Source organism: Tubulanus polymorphus, chromosome 6 (assembly GCF_964204645.1).
Source record: "Tubulanus polymorphus chromosome 6, tnTubPoly1.2, whole genome shotgun sequence".
NCBI lineage: Eukaryota > Metazoa > Nemertea > Palaeonemertea > Tubulaniformes > Tubulanidae > Tubulanus > Tubulanus polymorphus.
The window spans coordinates 8,785,598-8,805,621 of record NC_134030.1 but is presented as its reverse complement, the minus strand read 5'-3'; the positions used below and the strand labels follow the sequence as shown (position 1 = coordinate 8,805,621).

At 39.6% G+C, this 20,024-nt stretch overlaps 2 protein-coding genes across 2 annotated transcripts in view; one reads left to right on the top strand and one right to left on the bottom strand.

Moving 5' to 3' along the window:
• LOC141906839 (RNA-binding protein 42-like) overlaps nt 1-20,024 on the top strand; it is a 30,220-nt gene that overhangs the window by 6,983 nt on the left and 3,213 nt on the right. Inside the window, exons 5-6 of the mRNA XM_074796268.1 lie at nt 219-402; nt 484-678. Coding sequence (XP_074652369.1) covers nt 219-402; nt 484-678 — 379 coding nt within the window. The remainder of the gene's footprint in view (nt 1-218; nt 403-483; nt 679-20,024) is intronic.
• Nucleotides 5,901-18,548, bottom strand: LOC141907644 (uncharacterized). Its single transcript, XM_074797359.1, has 4 exons — nt 18,531-18,548; nt 8,673-8,914; nt 7,855-7,956; nt 5,901-6,192 (listed from the first exon to the last, which is right to left on the bottom strand). Exons 2-4 carry the CDS (start codon nt 8,908-8,910, stop codon nt 6,101-6,103), a joined length of 432 nt encoding a protein of 143 aa, XP_074653460.1. The 5' UTR covers nt 8,911-8,914; nt 18,531-18,548; the 3' UTR covers nt 5,901-6,100.

Sequence of the window (20,024 nt, the reverse complement as noted above, 5' to 3'; positions counted from 1 at the left end):
TGATTTTGGCTGTCAAACTTTGAGACAAACCATTTTACTTGACCACACATTTTTGGTAGAAATCAGGAATTGTAGATATTGATCAAGGACGGCATTGCATCTGGTGTCGATTTGTAGCTACGAATCGTCCTAATAATGTGGTGTCTATGCGACTTTACTAATTCTGTCACATGTTTGTATGTTCCTAGATTGATTGCGAGTTATTTCTTTCGTTTCAGCCTCATCAGCATCAAATGGCGGATGACGCGTCGTCCGATATGATGGAGCTAGTCGAAGCCGGCGGAGAAGTCGACGACGACCCGAATAAACCTGGAACGAGCAAAGATAAGAAAAAACGAAAATATATCCGCTACGCCGCCGGAACCAAGTGGGAAGACGAATCTTTAACCGAATGGAATCCGGGTGAGGGTCATTCTATGAAGAACGCGCGCGATTAGCGATAGAATTTTTCAGTGACGACAATTTTACAATTGATAATTTCAGATGATTTTCGCGTATTTTGCGGTGACCTCGGTAACGAGGTGACCGACGAGACGTTGATCAGAGCATTCTCGCGGTACCCGTCGTTCCAAAAAGCGAAAGTCATCCGCGATAAACGATCGAACAAAACTAGAGGCTACGGTTTCGTCAGTTTCCGCGATCCGAATGATTTCGTTCGAGCGATCCGAGAAATGAATGGTAAGGAAATTTAGTTTTTCGTTTTTCACAGGCAATTCACTCGTAACAATCCAGAGATGTAAGACTTCCGTTTTTTGATGGATTTCCGTTTTTTTTTTTTTTTTTCATTTTCCTGGTTAAAGAAAAAAATTGTGAAATTGCATCTGAGAACACTTAAAATTTGAAAAATTTGCCATTTTTTTGGGATATCAACTATTTGCCTTTTTTTCCTTTGGCCACTTACATCTCTGACAATCAGTTTCAGTTGGTATTGCATATTGCATAGTTTACTGACTGGTTTGTCAAAATACAGTGGAACCTCGTTTTAAAGACTTTCGATTTAACAATTTTTCGCTTATTACAAACCTAGAATTTCGTCCCCAAATATAACAATATCAATTACTTTCATACTGGATATAACGAACTATTGATTGATTATAATGAACAGATTTTCTGGTTTCCTGAAGTTCGTAGCAACGAGGTTCCACTGTACTCTTCTTGTTGGTCTAACGGTTTAACCCTTTTAATGCTGACTAATTAGTATCCTTAAGTGCTGGAGATAATTTAAAAGTTAGAAAATTCTCTCCTCGGAAAGTGTGTTGAATAAAGGGCATGCCGCTATAGTGCGGCACGGTGTATAATTACTAATATTTCACTATTCAATTCAATTTTTATTAACCGGGTGCTAATTGCACAATATCATATACAAAATTAAGAAAACACAATGTTTGACAGGTGCTGCCATCTGTCAATAGAGATAAAACTAATTATTAGCAAAAAGTATACACCGCACTGAAGGGGTTTTAACAGGGCTCCAATAATTGTTCGAACTTATAGTCGATTGCTTAAATCGCTTCTTAGAAATGTAGACACTGTTATCGAGCTTGATGATAAACTATTGACTGAATTACCAGGTCGTAAAAGTATTAACATTCAAATCAGTTCTGTTTACACGATACTTGTGCGAGATTCTTTTAAAGAAATTCCGTTCATAGGATCTCGACAAAATTTGAAATTTTCGTAAAACATTTTGAACGACTGAATGGATGGGGCGATCTATTATTCATAACAACAAATGCGGTCCGCATGACTGACAGTCAGTAATATTTGCTGTGGTTTCGGTTGCATCGTCACTTTTCTTAGGCGACGGCTAGAAATGGCTCCATTTTCACAGAAACCATTAGCCTACTGTGTTTATGAAGCACTCAAATGTATGTCGTATCAACCGGATGTATCAATTGTTACTAGAAATTGTTGACTTACCGAAATATGAAACGTGAGCCTTTCCACGGCGGGGCTTACCTAGCGATGTTGTTTCGCCCAGGAAAAAATTTCGTAATTCTTGTCAGTTAAAAACTGTGGTGGTAGAACGAAATTGAACATCTCAGTGCCGTCGTCGCTTCGTAATGATCGGTTCTTCGGATTTTTTTTGATGAAAAAATTTGTTCTGAATTATTATCATTATCCATGATGCGAGCATGCAAAGATTGTCATAGTCACTTATTTTCTGTAGCGCCCTTTTCACTGTGATACAAATTTTATTCAACGGCACTTTCTATTAAATCGGCATTATTCCCCCCAGCCTAACTCTAACCATTTATCAGAGTCATCTCTCTTTGGGGAGAAGTGATGTCTGAGCAGCTGCTGGGTGCTCTGGAGTAACCTATCAGCCCGGCTACCCATCTGATCATGGGTGAAGAGAGGGAATGAGGATAAGTGTCTTGCCCCGGGACACTATGGGGTTTGAACCTCGACCTGGCTTCCCAGAGTCGAACGCTCTAAGCACTGGTCCACACCACTGGCGCAGTTATAGTGATTAATGTTGATCTATTTCTTCGAAATCTAAGAAGTTGCAGGGTTTTTGTTACGCCGAAAAATCATCGTTTAGGAAATGAGGTTGGCAAAAAATTGTTGATCTCGTACAAAACTCTGAATCCAAAACAGGATTATATATATATATAATTAGATATATAATTAGAGCCACTAAGGGCCACTTCCCTTGTGGCGACGACGGCATTGTGGGTTTTTAAACTCTCTCTCTGTTTATCAGATGAAACGTTTTCAAAAAAACATTCGACATCTAATTCTGTTGCTTCGTCGATCGGTTTGATATTTCGTATCTATTTTTGGGGCACGTTTCTTCGTGCGATGTGACGATGACAATTGCGTTCATTAAATCTATATTCGTATAGCTGTATTTCGTTTCCGTCGGTCCGGTTGTGTTACGTATCAATTTGTGACGAACGCCGATTTTCCTCGCTCGATTTCTACTTTAAATATAAATAGCGCGTCGGAAGCTGGCGAATAGACAACCGGATGCGTATACGTTGATGATGCATGACTTCGTTTCCTTGAGGGTTTTCGGCCGAATATGAATAAGATTATACATAGATCTGAGCCGCAGTCGCGGAAAATTGTTGAATAACAATGACACCAACGATAGCCGCTTATAACGATATACCTGCCGACGAGATGAGGTCGGGTTGACTTTCGTTTCTTAACTGCGTTGTTATTACCTTAATTATCAGCGCATGGATTGGTATACAGTCGCGATCGCACGGAGACGATTGATCCGGGCCAAAATCGGCACGGATCTTGCCCGTATAGAATTTGGCCGGTGCCTTATTAGAGAGCGCGTTCATATGCTAGTAAACCACTTGATACTGAAAAATGCTTAAACAAAGCAAAGTGAGTCACTTCCAGAACCAGATGCAATTCATATGCAATAATTTGACCCGTGTTAGAATTTGGTTCAGACCTGGACCGACGGTTTAAGTTAGAGCCCTTTTGGCCGTCGGGTGAACGGGTCTTTCCGTGTCGAATTCGGCCAGGGCCAAAAACACTTCGCGTGATCGCGGCTATAAACTCGACATTAGTTATCGTCATTCATTCGATCTTATTGACTCTTTTGACTACACGATGAAACGTGCGCAGAATTCTTGTGATCCCGAAATTGCGAAGTTTTTGTTCGGGGTAAAACGGCGGAGCGATCGGAGTCTGATCTCGAGCGCTTTCCGTCAATGGTATTCGTCTTGAAATCATCGTCTATAATCTATCCTCCCACGCGCTTTTAAAACGGCTTAACGGCGTTTTGCGTGTCTTCTCTTTGTAAAGCGCTCGAGGAATGTTTTATTACGCCACGACGATGATGATTACGGCTTGGGCCATTTATTTCAATTCGATATGAAACGTCACTATTATCACATGAAACGTCTCTCTCGCGCGCGCCCGCACGCCGATGAATACCGTAGGAATTCGGAATTCTTATTTCATGTTTCGAATTTGTCGCCTATGTTTTGCTACAGTCTTGGCGATCCCTTTTCAAGTGTATTTAATCAATGAGAGATACTTCAAATGCCGAACTATTGTAGCCAACTTAGAGAAAAACTCGGGTCCTGGAAAAATTATTATTTGAAATTATCGAAAGATGGATTAAAATGCAAAAATTTATAGCTGAAATTAATGCTGAAAATTCTTGGTTTCTTCTTATATGTCAGTAACATAATGCAGAGCGCAAGAAAGTGTTTGCTTATTTGTAGTAGGTATTGGGTCTTGAACTTCTCAAACCCACTTCTGCTATTGGGGAAAATGCGGGGTTGAATTGACATAATTGATTAGAACCGTAGAACAATGTTACTATGACAATGGATATATAAACCAGTTAATACTGTCTATACTATAACTGTGATGACAACAAGCGACAGGAGTCCGTTGTAAGGTGTCTCAGAATGGCATTTTCGATTCGTGCTCGTCGCTGTGAAATCTGAAATCTTTCGTCGCGTGACAATAATCCACTATAATTAGGTGAAATATTGAAATTGGATACGCGGCTTACCGATATCTGTCATCGGTTTTCAACGTCTGACGCAGTCGTAAGGCAAACCCATTACCCGCAAAAGAGTAAACTTCTAAACTAGTAATTACGTAAGACATTAATGAACTAATGAATGTGTCATCGTGATGCCGTAGTGGGTGTTCCGCGATCGGTTAGATTACCTTAGTTTCGCCTGATTTCCAATTGGCTCTATCTGCGTTTTGTCACGAATTGTTTGCGGACACAATCGGCGGTCGGCGGCTCATATCTGCGAATTATCCACTTCCGCCAAGGTTTTGAACTCTCTTGCTTGGAGTAAATGACTGCTCTCCAACCGGTTACCATATATTATGTTCAGAGCTGCCAACTCCCTTCCTGATTTTCAGTATTTGTTTTACTAGTAGGAGAAATGCTGATTTGATTTGTTTGATGTGTACAGAAATATGAAAGATGATACCGAGGGTCTAACTGTTGATAACTGTAATTTGAACATTTTCTTTCATATTTCGATGAAATGTTACTGAAAAAAATTCGATTTGTTACTGATAGCACTTTCTAGAAGTTGGTGGCCGTTTATGTTATTCTTACAATGCTTGAAACTGGTTCTTCTTCTTCATCGGCAGAAAAATGATTTCCTCCTAGATCCGTTGTTGTGGATGTGGTCAATGTTGAATAAGTGATGCTATTTTAGTAAACTCAATAAGTTTGACAATGTTTTATCGTGACATTTTGACACTCGTTTCCTTCGCTGTTTTGAAATATCTGTCTATTAACAAAAATGAAAGTCGTTTGCAATGTTGTGCCCTTTGCGATGGCGATGTTACCTGATTTAGAAGCCCCGTTATTTTTTTGCGCGTACGTCAAGACAGTAACCGGCATGTTCATTGAATTTCATTCCGAAAAATAGTCGATATCACAGGGGTGTATCCAGATGAGCGCGTGCTCCGGTCGCAATTTTCCCCACGCCCGTTTGAAAATATGATGGCGTTATTTTTCAGGGCACTTTTCCACCCACAACTAATAAAACAGCGTCCCCAGCGCACGATTTAGCTTATAATCTCTTAATTATCCCTAAAGTGCCTTGAAATTGTATGAAAATGTGCTGAAATTGAAAAATTTTCCAGACCCCAGTTCTGGCCGCGTCGATACTTGACCCACCCTTTTTCAGTAGATATGCCCTTTTGATTTCTTCGTGCTCCTGTCAGCGTCTGCTCCTGGATTCACCCCGCTAGACATCTCATCTTTAAGAACAAGAACAACTTTCGGAATCAGAGAGTCATTCACTACGCAGTCCAGCTCTGCACCTGTAGAGATTTTGGCGCGAAAATCAATTTGAACATAAAATGAGTTCTACATCGCAATATATTCGTGATTTCTTTATTTTCGTTTGTCATTTTTGTTTTTATAAAAACGTCGATAAATGCGCAGATTTTCAATGTACTTTTTGATCAATCATTCGAAATCAATCGATCGATTTAGATAAATATAATCATTTGAATTCTTATTCAGACACTTAAAGCGCGATAACAATTTTCATTTTCCAGAAATTTCGAGTCAAAATTGAAGTCTGTCGATATTTCATCGCTGCCCAAAAAAAATCGGCTGTCTATCCTCCTTTGCGTTCGCTGTTCATTTGCGAAGTCGTTGAGTACGAAGGACGTTCTCGAGCCAGTCGGCTCGTTCATCCGTCGGCTCCTCCTCCTCTTTCCGTAGTTTCATATCTGAAATTTACGAACATAGACAATAATCCTGCGGTAGATATCCCGTAGGTATAAACCACAGGGAATTTGAAATTTTTGAAATGTATCGAAGTTTTTCAACATAAGAATAGTGAAACAAATTGGACTGGGAAATAGGAAATCTGGTGGGATATTTACCGAGGGAGGGGGGATTTGCCAGGGGGATATTTACCAGTTACAAAGATTAAACATCAATCGAGATGTCTTTCTGGTAGTGACGTGAAGCATTAATATGAAATTCCGAATTAGAATATTCTGAGGCGAAGTCAATGAATATATCATATTTAGCCGATTGTCACCTGGAGGAAGCTATGTATTTGATGGCTACTTTCATATTATGAACACATATTTTGTAACATTAAGCGCATTACGCCGGTTATCTAACCATGCTTTTAAATGCTGGCCTCCGGATTTATCATGACTGATTCGAAACGCTAATCACCGCTGATAAAGATGAGTTATTTAGTTCCGAAAATATCTTTCCGACCACTCTATATCTGACACCTCCAATTTGCTCGCTCAAAATGACAATGCTTGCTTCACTTCTTCACTTGCTTCCGATCTAACGACTTAAGACCAGTCTTAAGATTAAGTCATGACAGAAGTCATGACTGTGCAACCGGCCGGTGCGAGATAATCTGGGTGTTAAATTTGACAGGAAATAGTTATTCTGAAGTGTTTGTTGGGCGTAAAAATATTTTTGTCGGCCAGTATGTCGAATAAGTAAAGACATTGGTGCCCGTTGCTGAGATCGGCAAATGCAAGCAGCTCTGAGCAATCGGTTGCTCGGTCTGGATCTCCCACGTGCCATCACCGGAGACGAGAAGCAATTATTTTTCCCGGCAAATATCTGTATCATGTGACTAATCAAAATGGCGACCTTCAAACAGGAGAAATGAACGCTGCAGCGGCACTCCCTAGCCACGTAGAGGACAAATCCAGTCAGGTAGATGATACAAGGATGGTTTGGATAAGGAACCGGCCAGCGAGGAGAGAGTGGCATCAGGAATAGCTGTAACATTGTCAAAGAACTGTAATTGGAGGATAGCGTGTCATTTTACCGCTAATTTTGAATAAACCAAGACTTATTTACCGAACAGAAACGACCTTTCAGCCCACATATCATTTCAAGAACATCCTTCTGTTCTTAAGTTGTCAGTTTGGAAGTATCACATGGTAATTATTTGCTCACTTATTGGCTGGTTAATGAGTTGCTTATTGTCTCCTGCGATCGCACATACACGTATAGTAACTCCGAGCGATCGATGAGCAATTTTTCTGCGGCGAGCAATTTGCCATCGCCCGATATCAAACATGTTTGATATCGGGCATCTCGGAGCAAATCCAACATTAAGCAATTTTAGTCTTGCGTTAACGGAGATAAGCGATTTGTTTGTTCGACACCGAGCAATTTCCGGCTATCGTTCAAGAAAAGCTTTAAAAAGTTGCCTCTCTGCACCGCACGCGTGTAACTAGATTTTGGTGATTTTTTCGGGGGCATCATTTTTCATCCCAAGAGATGTAAGCTGAAATGTGCTTTGTAAGATACATTCACACACGAACTAAAGCCCTAAAACATACTGGCTGAAAACAGTGACAACATAACTGTGACGCTTTGTAGGAAAAGGGCTGGATATCGCTTACCTTTCGATAGAAGTTCATAAAAGAATTTGTAGAATAGTCGGTCCTGTTCAGAAAGTCGAGATGAACGTCGTTTTCCGCTGAATATTGGACGCCATGATCTTCCTAGAATCAGACCAAAACGAGGCTACATGAGCAACTAGTGTCGTACATGTAAAACACGTGCGCAATGTAAGGATTCCATACACATTTTTCTAACACATTACAGTTGCTTATGATCTTAACTCTGCCTATCACTCCTCAAGCCACCCGAATCCACCCTGGCTTTTTAATTTCTTATCTGCTTCACAAAAAAAAACAGTTAATTGTGCGATTCAAAACCGATAGCTTATGATAAACGAGACACCCAAGATGTCATCCTATACAGAAATCAACATCTTCCTATTTGAAATTGTCGAGTATTTGGAGTATGAACGTGACAGATACGAGTGCTCACTTATATCCAAGTAACGCTGGATGAGGGGCCAAAGGTCATGATTTTGGTGGCCCACCTTATGAAATCTTAGTATCACATGAAAGCATGTGTTTACTACAAAATTACACGAACTTGTCATCTATCAGGCGAGGTACCCATTTACTCCTGGGTGGAGAGAGGCAATGAGGATAAGTTTCTTGCCCGAGGAAACTACGGCAATATACAGGGTTCGAACCCATGACCTGGCTTCCCAGAGTCGAACGCTCTAACCGCTCCATATAGGTTTTTCCTGATATCTGCAACATCACCGTGAAGCTTTCGTCGTGATTTTTCAACTTTGTGTACTCCGACATTTTTGGATTGATTATTTACGTCGTTTGTGATTCGCTTTTCGCATAATATATACCTGAGGTAAAAGGGTAAAGCGGTTGAAATCGTTGGTTTTCCGACCAGCTACTGTCGACCGGACTGGAACCGCCGCGGTCGGAGCTCGAGTGACTTGAGCTGACGGTATGCGTGCAGCCCGCCGCCCAGCCGCTACATCCGAATAATCCGAGACGTTTCATCAAAGAAAACCCGTGCGCGTCTTCTATGATTAGTACACATGAAACAGCTATCGTCAGTAAGATTTTTGAGGTCCACATCTCTCTGAAAAAAAAAGATTATCGTATTTTGATTAAAAGCTGATTACGTCTAACCTTATTCTCATGTGTGCATTACCGGGTTATTAGGAAACGGCGGTAACTGATTTTGTTATTTCGTTTGTATAATATATACGGTAACAGGTAAAAATCCCCTATTTTATCAAGCTACGACAAAAATTCATAGAATTTTTGGCTACGTCCATAAGAAATGGCATTATTCTTTGAGCAATGTTTGTACTACATGCATAGAAAATGACATAATCATAGTTTTGAAAATTTCTATGGAAGAAATGTAGTTTAAAAGCGATATCTATGTCCTTATGTATTCCTAAGTATTGTTGTGAAAAGTATTTATCTATTTTCACTTAGGTTATATACTTTTTATTTTCGATAGAAAACTGAAATTGGGGGATTTTTACCGGCAGATTATTACCTACATCCTCAATATATACATGATAACCATTCTGACAGGATAACTAAGTCTATGCTTGTAAATGTTTTAGGAAAAATGGCCAAGGAATAAAGGGCCAGGAAAAATTCATAAGCATCAGAGATAAAACGAATTACTGGCAATTTCGATAGCGACATTAAGCTTTCAATTTAATGACATAATTTATTTTTCATGAGGCATTTTATATACATTTAATGAGTAACATCAAAGTAAGCAATTGGAGTACTGACTATTGTCTTAAATCATCATAGATTTTTACAACCATATTAATCTTTATGTACCGAAAATTCAGTTAGACTAGAGAGACATGAAACGCTGAGTTATCAATCTAGTCACATCAACCTGTCGATGTACTTCATTTGGTGTGTTATTTTCGACACGCTCCCAGCTTGACAGATAATAAGCTGATTTGACGGACAGGTCATGAGAGGTTAGTTCAAATATATATACATATATGACCGGGTATAAATATAGCGTATCGAAGCCGTGGTTTCGAATACTGATGAGATTATAAGTGCATTATCTCCATTCATGCCATCACTGGCCGTTCTTGAGAACTTCCTTTTTGTCCGCGGCTGTCCGATACTCGACAAGTGATTATTGAATCTGACGGGAGATGTGTGTGTGTGTGTGTGATCACTAATCGCCAGGTGACGGAGGTGTGATCACTGGAGGTGTGATCACTTATCACCTGTTCGAACCTTTTATTCCTCCCTCGCATTATCCATCACAGCTCGTCGTTATTGTACCACCTCCGCAATAACGGCTCATCTAATCATTTGCCGCGTAATTTTTCTTTGAAGGAAATTTCTATTAAGGAAAGGGTATATGATATTTATCATAGATCTTACGCGAGCTCGTATCTGAAAATAGTTCAGAAGTCATCTAAAGCCTGGTGCACATAGATAATTTTTAGTCGCGAACGGATAGATTTCCAATCATCTTGAACTTTTGTTTAAGTCGCCAACAATCGCAGTCTGGTTGCCTGCAACTGCATACATGACAATGGGGTACCGGCACACCAGCTATCCCATCAGATGGCGCCACTGAGATAACACGGACGAACTCAATCAAAATTAATTCATTTCCAGTTAACTATGATCTCAATTTTTGGCCTTCCAATCCAAAAATTAGGCAAATCAAGCATCGAAATGAATTTGGATAAGTGTTTGGAGTTTATTTGTGGCACGATCTTCATACATCGTGCATAGAATTTGAGAAATTATTGTTAGATTTTAATTGAGTTTGAGAAGAAATCTAGCGTTGAAGTCGGACTGTACACTTGCGAACCTGACAGTTAATGTTGGAATTATGCTCACCGCAGAAGCATTGCTGGTACCCATTATTGTGGCCGATCGCATAGCTTTGCAACTAGTTGTTGGTGCCACTTCAGGGGGGTTGCCATTTTGTGAAACGTGCATGGTTTTCATCTCGGTTTCGGATTTGCTGTTTGTTATGGGATTAGATAGATTTTTAGTAGCGCCGAGCTCTAGGCGACTGACTGAGATGCAGCTGATCTTGTGGCTGAATATCTAGCATGCTAGATACGGGGCGATCCATGTTGCCCCGACAAATGTAGCCAACAGGCACGCACTAGACATTATCACAGCGAAGTTGTTGCTTGCTATCACCGAGAAGTCACCTAGTATGCAACAGGCTTCAAGTGTCATCTTACTTGGCAACAGTTCGCGGGGTTAGTTCGGATTTTGTGTTAGAATAAGTTCACCTCGCGATTGATTTAATAACGATTATTAATCTTACTAATCGTAAGTTTTTTTACTGCTGCTATAGTTCATATTGTATTCTACTCTCCATGATGTCAGAACCAGACTTATTTCGGATTCTAGCTCTTACGGCTATAATTAGAACACTGTTTTCGTTTTGTGACCGAACACCGGGGTTGCCGGGATAATATTCCGAACTGACTTATCATCGACTGAGATCATCGATACGAAATGTTCTCTAAATTACACATCGCTTCACGTCAGTTACTAAAACGAATCTATTACGAGCTTTATGTCTTGTTTTACTATCGTCGCCGCTGCCGATGATACCCGCGTTATCGGAACAGTCAGTTTTGACGACGAGTGACAACTAAAGCTGTATGCGGCGTTTTCTCGAATCAAACGGAAATTTAGATGAAACGGTTTGTCGGGTTTGTTTTATAAATGAGTCGTAAGACACTTACCCAATCCTTGCTGGATTAGAGTCCTTGGAAATGTCCGACGGAGACATAAAAGGAACTGTCTGACGATATCTTAACAATCATCGGGTGATATAACGAGAATGCCGCGATGAAGAGGAAAAAATAAAGTCCGGAAATGTTTCCTTGAGCTGGTAGTTCATCCGACGCTTCGACTTTAAACCAATCGTCTATATACTAATCGTCATCTTCAGTATTACTGAGTTACAAACAGAAAATTATGAAATGTTTTTGCAATCCAGAACAATATACCGAGGTATACAAAGAATTGTTCTGGATTGTATATATTATATATGTATTTCACAATTTTCTGTTGTAACTTGGTATTCTATTATTCATGCTTAGATCACTATCTCAACAAACTTCGATACAATAGGGATACTTTAGGAAATATCAGAATGAGCGAAAATAAATCAAAACTTGAAATGAAAAAGTACAAGAAACTACGTGACGAACTCGAAAGAAGACAGCAAAATGGGGAGAAAAACTTGACAATCAGAAATTACCGAATAGTTGAACAACGAGCCAACAACAGGAGAGATAACAGCTTTCGATAAAAGGGATGTAGACCAACAGCCAATCAAAGTTTGCATCCCAGAAAACACCAGAAAAATTTACAAAAATCAGGACGATCAAAAAACGCATGAAACGAAAACTGAAAAAATTCATAAAATTCGAGATAATAGATTCCAAGTAATCGAACGGAACTCTCAAAACGCCAGTCGACAAATTCAACTGGAGAAATTAACTTGTTTAATGACTAATGCCGATCAATTGCCTAATAAAATAGACGAACTGGAGCTTATGGTAAATTAGTACTCGCCTCACATAATTGGGATCAGTGAAGTGAAGGCTAAAAACCCGAGAAGTACTACACGAAACAAGCCACCAAATATCAGGGGCTATGACTGTTTCAGCAATCTCGAGTCAGAGGCAGATAGCAGGGGAATATGCCTGTACATAAAAAGTGTGCTTTCCCCAGTACCCTTTCAGCTGAAGACAAAGTTCTCCGAAAATGTTTGGGCTTCGGTTAACCTAGAAAATGACAGAAAACTACATGTAGGATGTATATATAGGAGCCCAAACTCAAACGACGAAAATAACAATAAACTTCTGAAAATGCTAGATGAAATTTCACAACAAAATGCAGAAATGGTATTTTTCGGAGACTTCAACTATGGTGAAATTGAATGGGGAACACCTGAATGTAGCAAAGTTGGGAGCACTTCAAATCAATAATAAAAGAGGCAGGGGAAAAGTCTATTCCTACTTCAAAATATAGTGGCGAAAGCAAACCTAGGCCACTCTGGATGACCCCGGATACTTTGAAATCAGTGAAAGAAAAGAAGAAGTCATGGAGGAAATATTTAAAAACGAAATGTGACCAAGATTATGCTCAATATGTCACCGTCAGAAATAAAACCAGAAGAGATCTAAGGAAAGCTAAGAGGAACTTGGAAAAGAACATAGCCGAAACAGCCAAAACTAATCCAAAGGCTTTTTGGCAATATGCAAATAGTAAACTAACAAATAAGCAAGATATACCGCCTCTATACACATCCTTAGACCAAAACACCCTTACTGATTCCGATGACATAAAAGCGGAAGTTTTTGCCGACTATTTCGCATCCGTATTCGTTAACGAAGACTTGCAGAATATTCCTGTTTTACATGATGTGCCAGAGCGCCCAAAACTAGAAAATATAGAAATCAAAGAAGACAAAGTTTTAAAATTATTAGAGAAAATCAAGGTCAACAAATCTCCAGGTCCAGATCGACTCCACCTCAGAGTACTCTTTGAAGCTAGAGAAAACCTTTATGTACCTCTTACAGTCATTTTCAACAAGTCGTTGCTAAGTGGTGAAATACCAAAAGACTGGAAACTCGGGTGTGTTACCCCGTTGTTCAAAAAGGGAGATAAACATAAAGCTGAAAATTACAGACCCGTAAGTTTAACTTCCCTCGCATCCAAGCTTATGGAGACGCTAATTAGAGACGCTGTGACGAAACATCTGGAAGAAAATAAATTGTTATCAAACGACCAACATGGATTCAGGTCGGGAAGGTCTACCGCCACAAATCTGTTAGATTCACTTGACGATTGGACTGAAGCACTGGATAATGGATATGCAATCGATTGTATATACCTTGATTTTCAAAAAGCATTCGATACAATTGCCCACCATAGATTAAACTTAAAGATAAAGCACATTGTTATAACAGGCATCATCGGTCGATGGATTGAAAATTTTCTTAAAGACAGAAAGCAATGCGTTCGGGTAAATAACAGATGTTCATCGTGGAGAGAGATCAAAAGTGGTGTACCGCAAGGTAGTGTATTGGGACCTACACTATTCACTATATACATAAACGACCTTCCAGGGGTAACAAGTGTCCCTACAAAGCTCTTTGCTGACGACACGAAGTTGTATAACATCATCAGATCAAGAAACGATTGTGAAAAACTGCAGGAAAGTGTTCTAAACGTAACAATTTGGTCGAACACATGGGACCTAAGTTTCCACCCAGAAAAGGCAAACAGGCTCAGAATTGGACCCGAAACGAATCCTTTCAACTACAGCTTGAGTGGTGTACCTATAAAAAGAAGTACCACCGAAAAAGACCTCGGAGTGATTAAAGATGATAGAATTAACTTGAAAACCCATATAACCGATTCTGCTAACAAAGCTAACAGAGTACTCTACACGATAAAAAGAACGATGCACTTCCAAGACACTCGTGCTTTTCTGCTACTGTATAAATCACTAGTGCGTCCTATACTAGAATACGGAGTGTGTGTTTGGGCGCCAAACTCTATCGCCGAGATTGACAAACTCGAAAGTATCCAGAGGAGAGCTACGAAGATGATTAGAAATATTAGACATCTTCCATATGAACAACGATTACAAGTACTAAATCTCCCCAGCCTATCTTATAGAAGACTGCATGGAGATATGATCGAAACCTACAAGTATCTCCATAAAATAAATCGCGCAAGCTCCATCGTCCATCTAGACCCTAGACCAAGAGAAACACGAGGGCACTCTCTAAAACTGGAGAAACGTAGAAGCAAAAAATCTATACGAGCGAACTCCTTCAGCAATCGAATAGTGAATGTCTGGAATTCTCTACCTGATGATGTTGTATCATGCGAATCACTAGACCTATTCAAGAAAAAACTCGACAAGCAATGGACAAATTACAAACTGAAATTTAATTATAAAGCAAAATGAACTGAAAACTAGTCTATCCCCTTTTAGCAGCGCACTACGACGCAGATAACGGACTATGTACAGCTAACCAGTGCAAGATCGCAGAGCGGTCACTCACTTATATGCTGATACTGATACTGATATTAGTTTATAGTCGCAACGTTGAATTAACTACACTAGCTCCAGGAAACATTTTCAGACTTCTTTTTTCATCTTTATCGTGGGGATTCTCGTGTTATGTTATCGTCACAACGCGGATATAGTGTTTTATCAATGGTTATGATCGGGAACGGTCCAAATATAGAATATAACGTGCGTCTCTTCTCCCTTCTGGTCAAAATACTCTTTGGAAAATATTCAAATAGGTCTCTGTCCAACCCCCAAACCCTTGGAGGGAAAATGCCCGTGATGAGCCCCCTCCGCAGTGTTGCCAGCTCGTCGGTGTCAGATCTTCCCACTGCCAAAATGGTCAGCAGGGAGAGAAGCTTGCGTTGAGCGTGAACACTAAAGCGTGCACTTGCGAATACAGCGGGAATGGCTATTAACAGCGGGGCCTTTGATCCAATGAATGATATGGAGATGAATGATATGGAGAGCGTTGTCCTTCTAGTTTTTATTTATAAGTCCATGGGTTGATCACTTAGTATGCTAAAAGCTGAAAACATCCGTATATACAATGTAGTCTGTCGCATGGGTGTGCGCCGCGGTGAACTTCTGCCCTGGAGATGGTATTACATGTTATTATCGGTCAACCATCTAGTCGGAGTATCTTCTCTCTGAATCTGATTTCATTAATCGCCCGCCGCTTGATAATATAGGAAGCCATTTCGAGAAAACTGATTAGCGTTCATCAATTGATTAAGTCAGTGATCTTCCGCGTAAATGATTATCACTTAGTATCAACCGGAGCTAGGAACGCCGCGCCCGGTCGAGGAGGATCTCCGCGATAGTTTAGACAATCGATGATGATTCAGGAATGATGGCTATCATGCGCGATAATCATCGCTCCAAGATTCGAAGCCAATTCAGCCCCAAACTAAACAATAAATCTTCTTTTGTGACCACCGCGACCTTTTCTATGTCTAGAGTGGTTCACTGTTTTATACACCAACTGAATTTCTTCTGAGTTTAGGCTAAAAAAGTGATACGCCTAAGTTGTTTTTCCTAATCGGCTGGGTCATTTTGTAAACTGCAATAGAAATTTCTAATCAGTTCATTGCTATAGCTGCCGGGTCTGTTATGGTTAGCTTGATCATGATTTTCGAAAAAAATTTATGTACAGTGGAACCTCGTTAATATGAGTCTGGTGGGCAAAAATGAAATTGTCATTGTAAAATGTAAACGGGTTTCGTATCACCCAAATCCTGATTGATTAAATATGTTAGCTTGGACATGCTGGAAATCATCATAATAAACGCGGTTTCGTCTTTAACATAATCATATTAACGATGTTCAACTGTATATAGGTGGCCAGCCGGGTCAACGTTTAATCTCAGCAGAAATGAGAAACGAAGTATCTTTTTTTTCTAGCCTTTGTCATTCTTTAGTTGCTCATAGTGTTAGTTTGATCAGCGTTATTTTATATATTCTTGAAAATCTGTTTCATTCATGTATTGATTAGTTTCTTCACCGTAATTGCTTCACTTTTTCCTGAATACCAATCCGAAGTCAATTTGCGAATTCACCTTTCAGTTTTTAACGTCGACATTTATCGTTTCGACTAACGTTTCTGGGCGTCTACGTAAAATACCGTCGGCGTAATGAAAGATTTATAAATTCCATCAAGCGGCGAACGCGCGAAGCCGTGGAAATCTTTTTTGGCGCGCCGGAGCGAGCGCTCGCTGAAATGTCATCCGATTATTAGTTTGTCGTCGAATTCAGATTTTAGTTCCGTTTCATTAAATTCTGGTAAAAGTCATTGTCATTTTCTGAGCGAGCGATTATACACGCGAGAAAGTGGGATGAACACCCCCGCGCCGCAGTGCGATGTATTCAATGGGATACACGCTATCCCAAAACCAGCTATCCCAACACGTCGACCGTTGTCAACTCAGAACGGGATTTTTAGGCTCCCGAATCCTTATATAATCACAGTACCAACAAAATATACATAAAATTCATTATATCATTCGGATATCCGTATAGTTTTCCTCGATGATTGATCTATTTAAGAGAAAAGTTTGTTCAGTTTTAATTGAAATGTAGAAGAAATCGAACGCAGAAGACCAACTATCTACTAGCGAACCCGGTGGATCCTCATCCACCTGCCATACGTTGAATCCTTGATTGCCACAGTAACACTGCAGGTACCCAGTTGACACCAGTCTTTTCCCAATATACGCAATACTAATTTCTATTCTGGACAGCTCTCTACTTATCTAGTGGTCGACAACTGTCTCCGTACGAAGGTATCAAATATCGGTTTTCGTTTCTTTATGAAAGAAATATCTGCATAATTAAACCGCGCGAATCGTTGGAAAACCTTTTTTGTGAAAACCTGATTCGTACACCAATATGTTTTACAGAGCGATGAACAGAATATGAGGGCATTCGCGATGTTGTACGCGAATAGTGTTATTTCAGCTAAGATCTAGTCCCGAATTATTCGGCATATTGTGAGAGTCATGTATATTTCGCACTACAGAGACCGGATAGTTCAAAGACGACTGCATTTGTCTGCCACTCGGCTAATTTCTGAACCACTATCTTACACGCACTGGCAACCCACTACTTGCCGCCTTTAGAAGGCTTCTTGCGACAAGCACTGGTGCCAAGATCTTAGTATTTATCTTGGTGAGAAATGGAAATGAACTGCTGATTATGAGGCTAAAAATTTGATAACTTGTATCTTAATTCTGTGGAGCCTAAAAGTCGAGCCAGCCGGTCGCCTATCTACCCTGTACATTAATTTTCTTTTAAATCACAATGCTAACCATAACAGACCTGGCAGCTATAGGAAAGAACTGATTATAAAAGTTAATTGTAGTTTACGAAATGACCCGTTTGATTGTGAGAAACAAGGTATCATTCTTTAATCGTAATTCCTAACAATATTTTTTACTACAGATAGTTCCTAATGAATTTTGAATCACATTTCACTTCACTGAAAAATACCCGATTCTACAGTGAAACCAGTTTAATCTGGATCGGCTTAGGCTTAAACCGGATTTTGCTCTAATCTGGACATTGTTAGCAGTCCATATTTGTTCATTGATATATAAGAAAAATGACTTCGGGATTTCCCGTAGACCGGGCGAATTTTGTCGGTCCCAAAAAATGATCCGAATTAAATGAGCTCTTCTATCTTCAAAGTTGTCGACACTTCCTGATTTTCAAATTTTCAAAAATTACGAAGCCTAACTAAAAATCAAGAGCTTCGTTGATCCGTTGAGAATATCGACCTCTTTTGTATATGGACATCTTCCGTAATTGTTTCTTCAATTTTGCGCCATATGCGAAGATTCACGATTTACGAACGCTGATTTCTTGCACGGGATACTTAAGAAAAAAAACTCGCTCGTAATATTTAGAATCGTAGAATTGGATTTCCTAAATTGTTGATGATAGATGTTTTTAGGCCGATCAGTGAAAATTGTAATCTAACCGCGAATGCAGATTTATCAAAACTTTATGAAAGTTAAAAGAACTTCATAATTGAATGCACAGAAAAAACCTAAATAATGGTATTGCGTTTCGCGGGCCACCATGGCTCCGAACAAACAAAAACGGAAACAGAAAAAACCCGAGTTCCTACCTGTGTTGACAGTTCTCATCAGTTTGTCGTTAGTGTCTAGTTGGAAGCAAACGCCGTCATTTTATTGCCGTCTCTGACAAGCGTTGATTGGATGAGTCCATCTACGACAAGGTGGATAGAGCGATTTCGATTGACGCAGAGATATATATATATATATATATATATATATATATATATATATATATATATATATATATATATATATATATATATATATATATATATATATATGTGTATATATATATATATATATATCCGTCAGTCCTCTCCACTTTTCCGAAAAGTGTGAAATTAACTTTTTTCTGGCATTGGACTACATTTAATCGTCGGTCTGGGCGTGAAGATTTTTGTGGTCCGTGTCTATTGTTGTTGCCGATTTATCGCGAATGGGATTGAAATAGAAAATTTCGAAAAACCATTGGAAAGGCTCACAGGCCTACCATCTAAAACATTTTGTCAATTTATTTGGCCCACCGTCGATTTTGTCAGGCGCGTTTGAAGCAATTTTTGAATTTACTTCGATTTCGTCAAAAACATAGTTAAGTATAGTAAGAAAAAAAAGACGTCATTCAGTAAATTATTATTTCTTTTTTAACACCCTCAACCCGCTAAGCGCCGCGCAGCAGGTTCGATTGTTCCTTTTTCCCAATGGAGGAGAGACCAGACAAGAACCTTCGACTAAGAAACTCTGTCGCTGCCAGAGTTTGAACCCATAAACCCTGGATTGACGAGACCAGAAACCAGTGACCAGCGGCTTAAACCACTCAACCATTGAGCCTCTCTCTCTCTTCAGTAAATTATTGCCTCAACTATTCCATTGCCACTGTTTGTATTTTGTTTGGGCTATCTTCGAAAAAAAATATTCAAACCCAATGCACATGATGTATGTAGACTTAATCGGTTATATTTTTTCTGGGTGTGAATCGTGAGTTTGCTGTGAGGAAATAGCGAATTCCATTTAGAAATTATGTTTGTTGCAGCGCTAAACACGTGGCATTGTATTTCTACGAAAACGTGCTGTGGTTGCGCAGAATTCGCGGAATTCTTTTTGTCCTATTTGCGTGATTTGTAGTTCGACATTCCGGAATGGGCTTGAGTTGTTTAATTGGTTTTATCTAGATTGAAAGGGTCTGCTTCGAAATTGTCGCCGGTGCGAGTTTGTTAAGGTGGTGGCCCAAAAGAAATAACGAAATTCATAAGAAAGTCGGCTGAAGCATTCCATCAGAATAATGACGCTAGAAATTAGTTTCAAGTTGAAACAAGGAAACGTGTGTTATTGGTGGTATTATTATAGATAATATTTCCTATACATATCACAAACCACAGGCGCTCGTAAACTGGCTTGGATTTTATTTCAGGTTGTTGCTAATAATCTCTGGCGAGAATGGCGCTATATTCTAAATGCAAAATATCACAGAAATGCCTTGTGTTATTCGACATACGCTATTTAAAAGTTCCCATAAACAATTGGCTGTTGAGGATTAGTATCGGTTG

Excerpts from the sequence above, each read along its gene's own strand:
- LOC141907644 (XM_074797359.1), bottom strand. The coding sequence starts at position 8,910 with ATGTGGACCTCAAAAATCTTACTGACGATAGCTGTTTCATGTGTACTA. Across the intron at positions 7,957-8,672 it reads GCTTTACCCTTTTACCTCAG|GAAGATCATGGCGTCCAATA; the intron begins GTATATATTATG and ends GTCTGATTCTAG. Across the intron at positions 6,193-7,854 it reads TTATGAACTTCTATCGAAAG|ATATGAAACTACGGAAAGAG; the intron begins GTAAGCGATATC and ends CGTAAATTTCAG.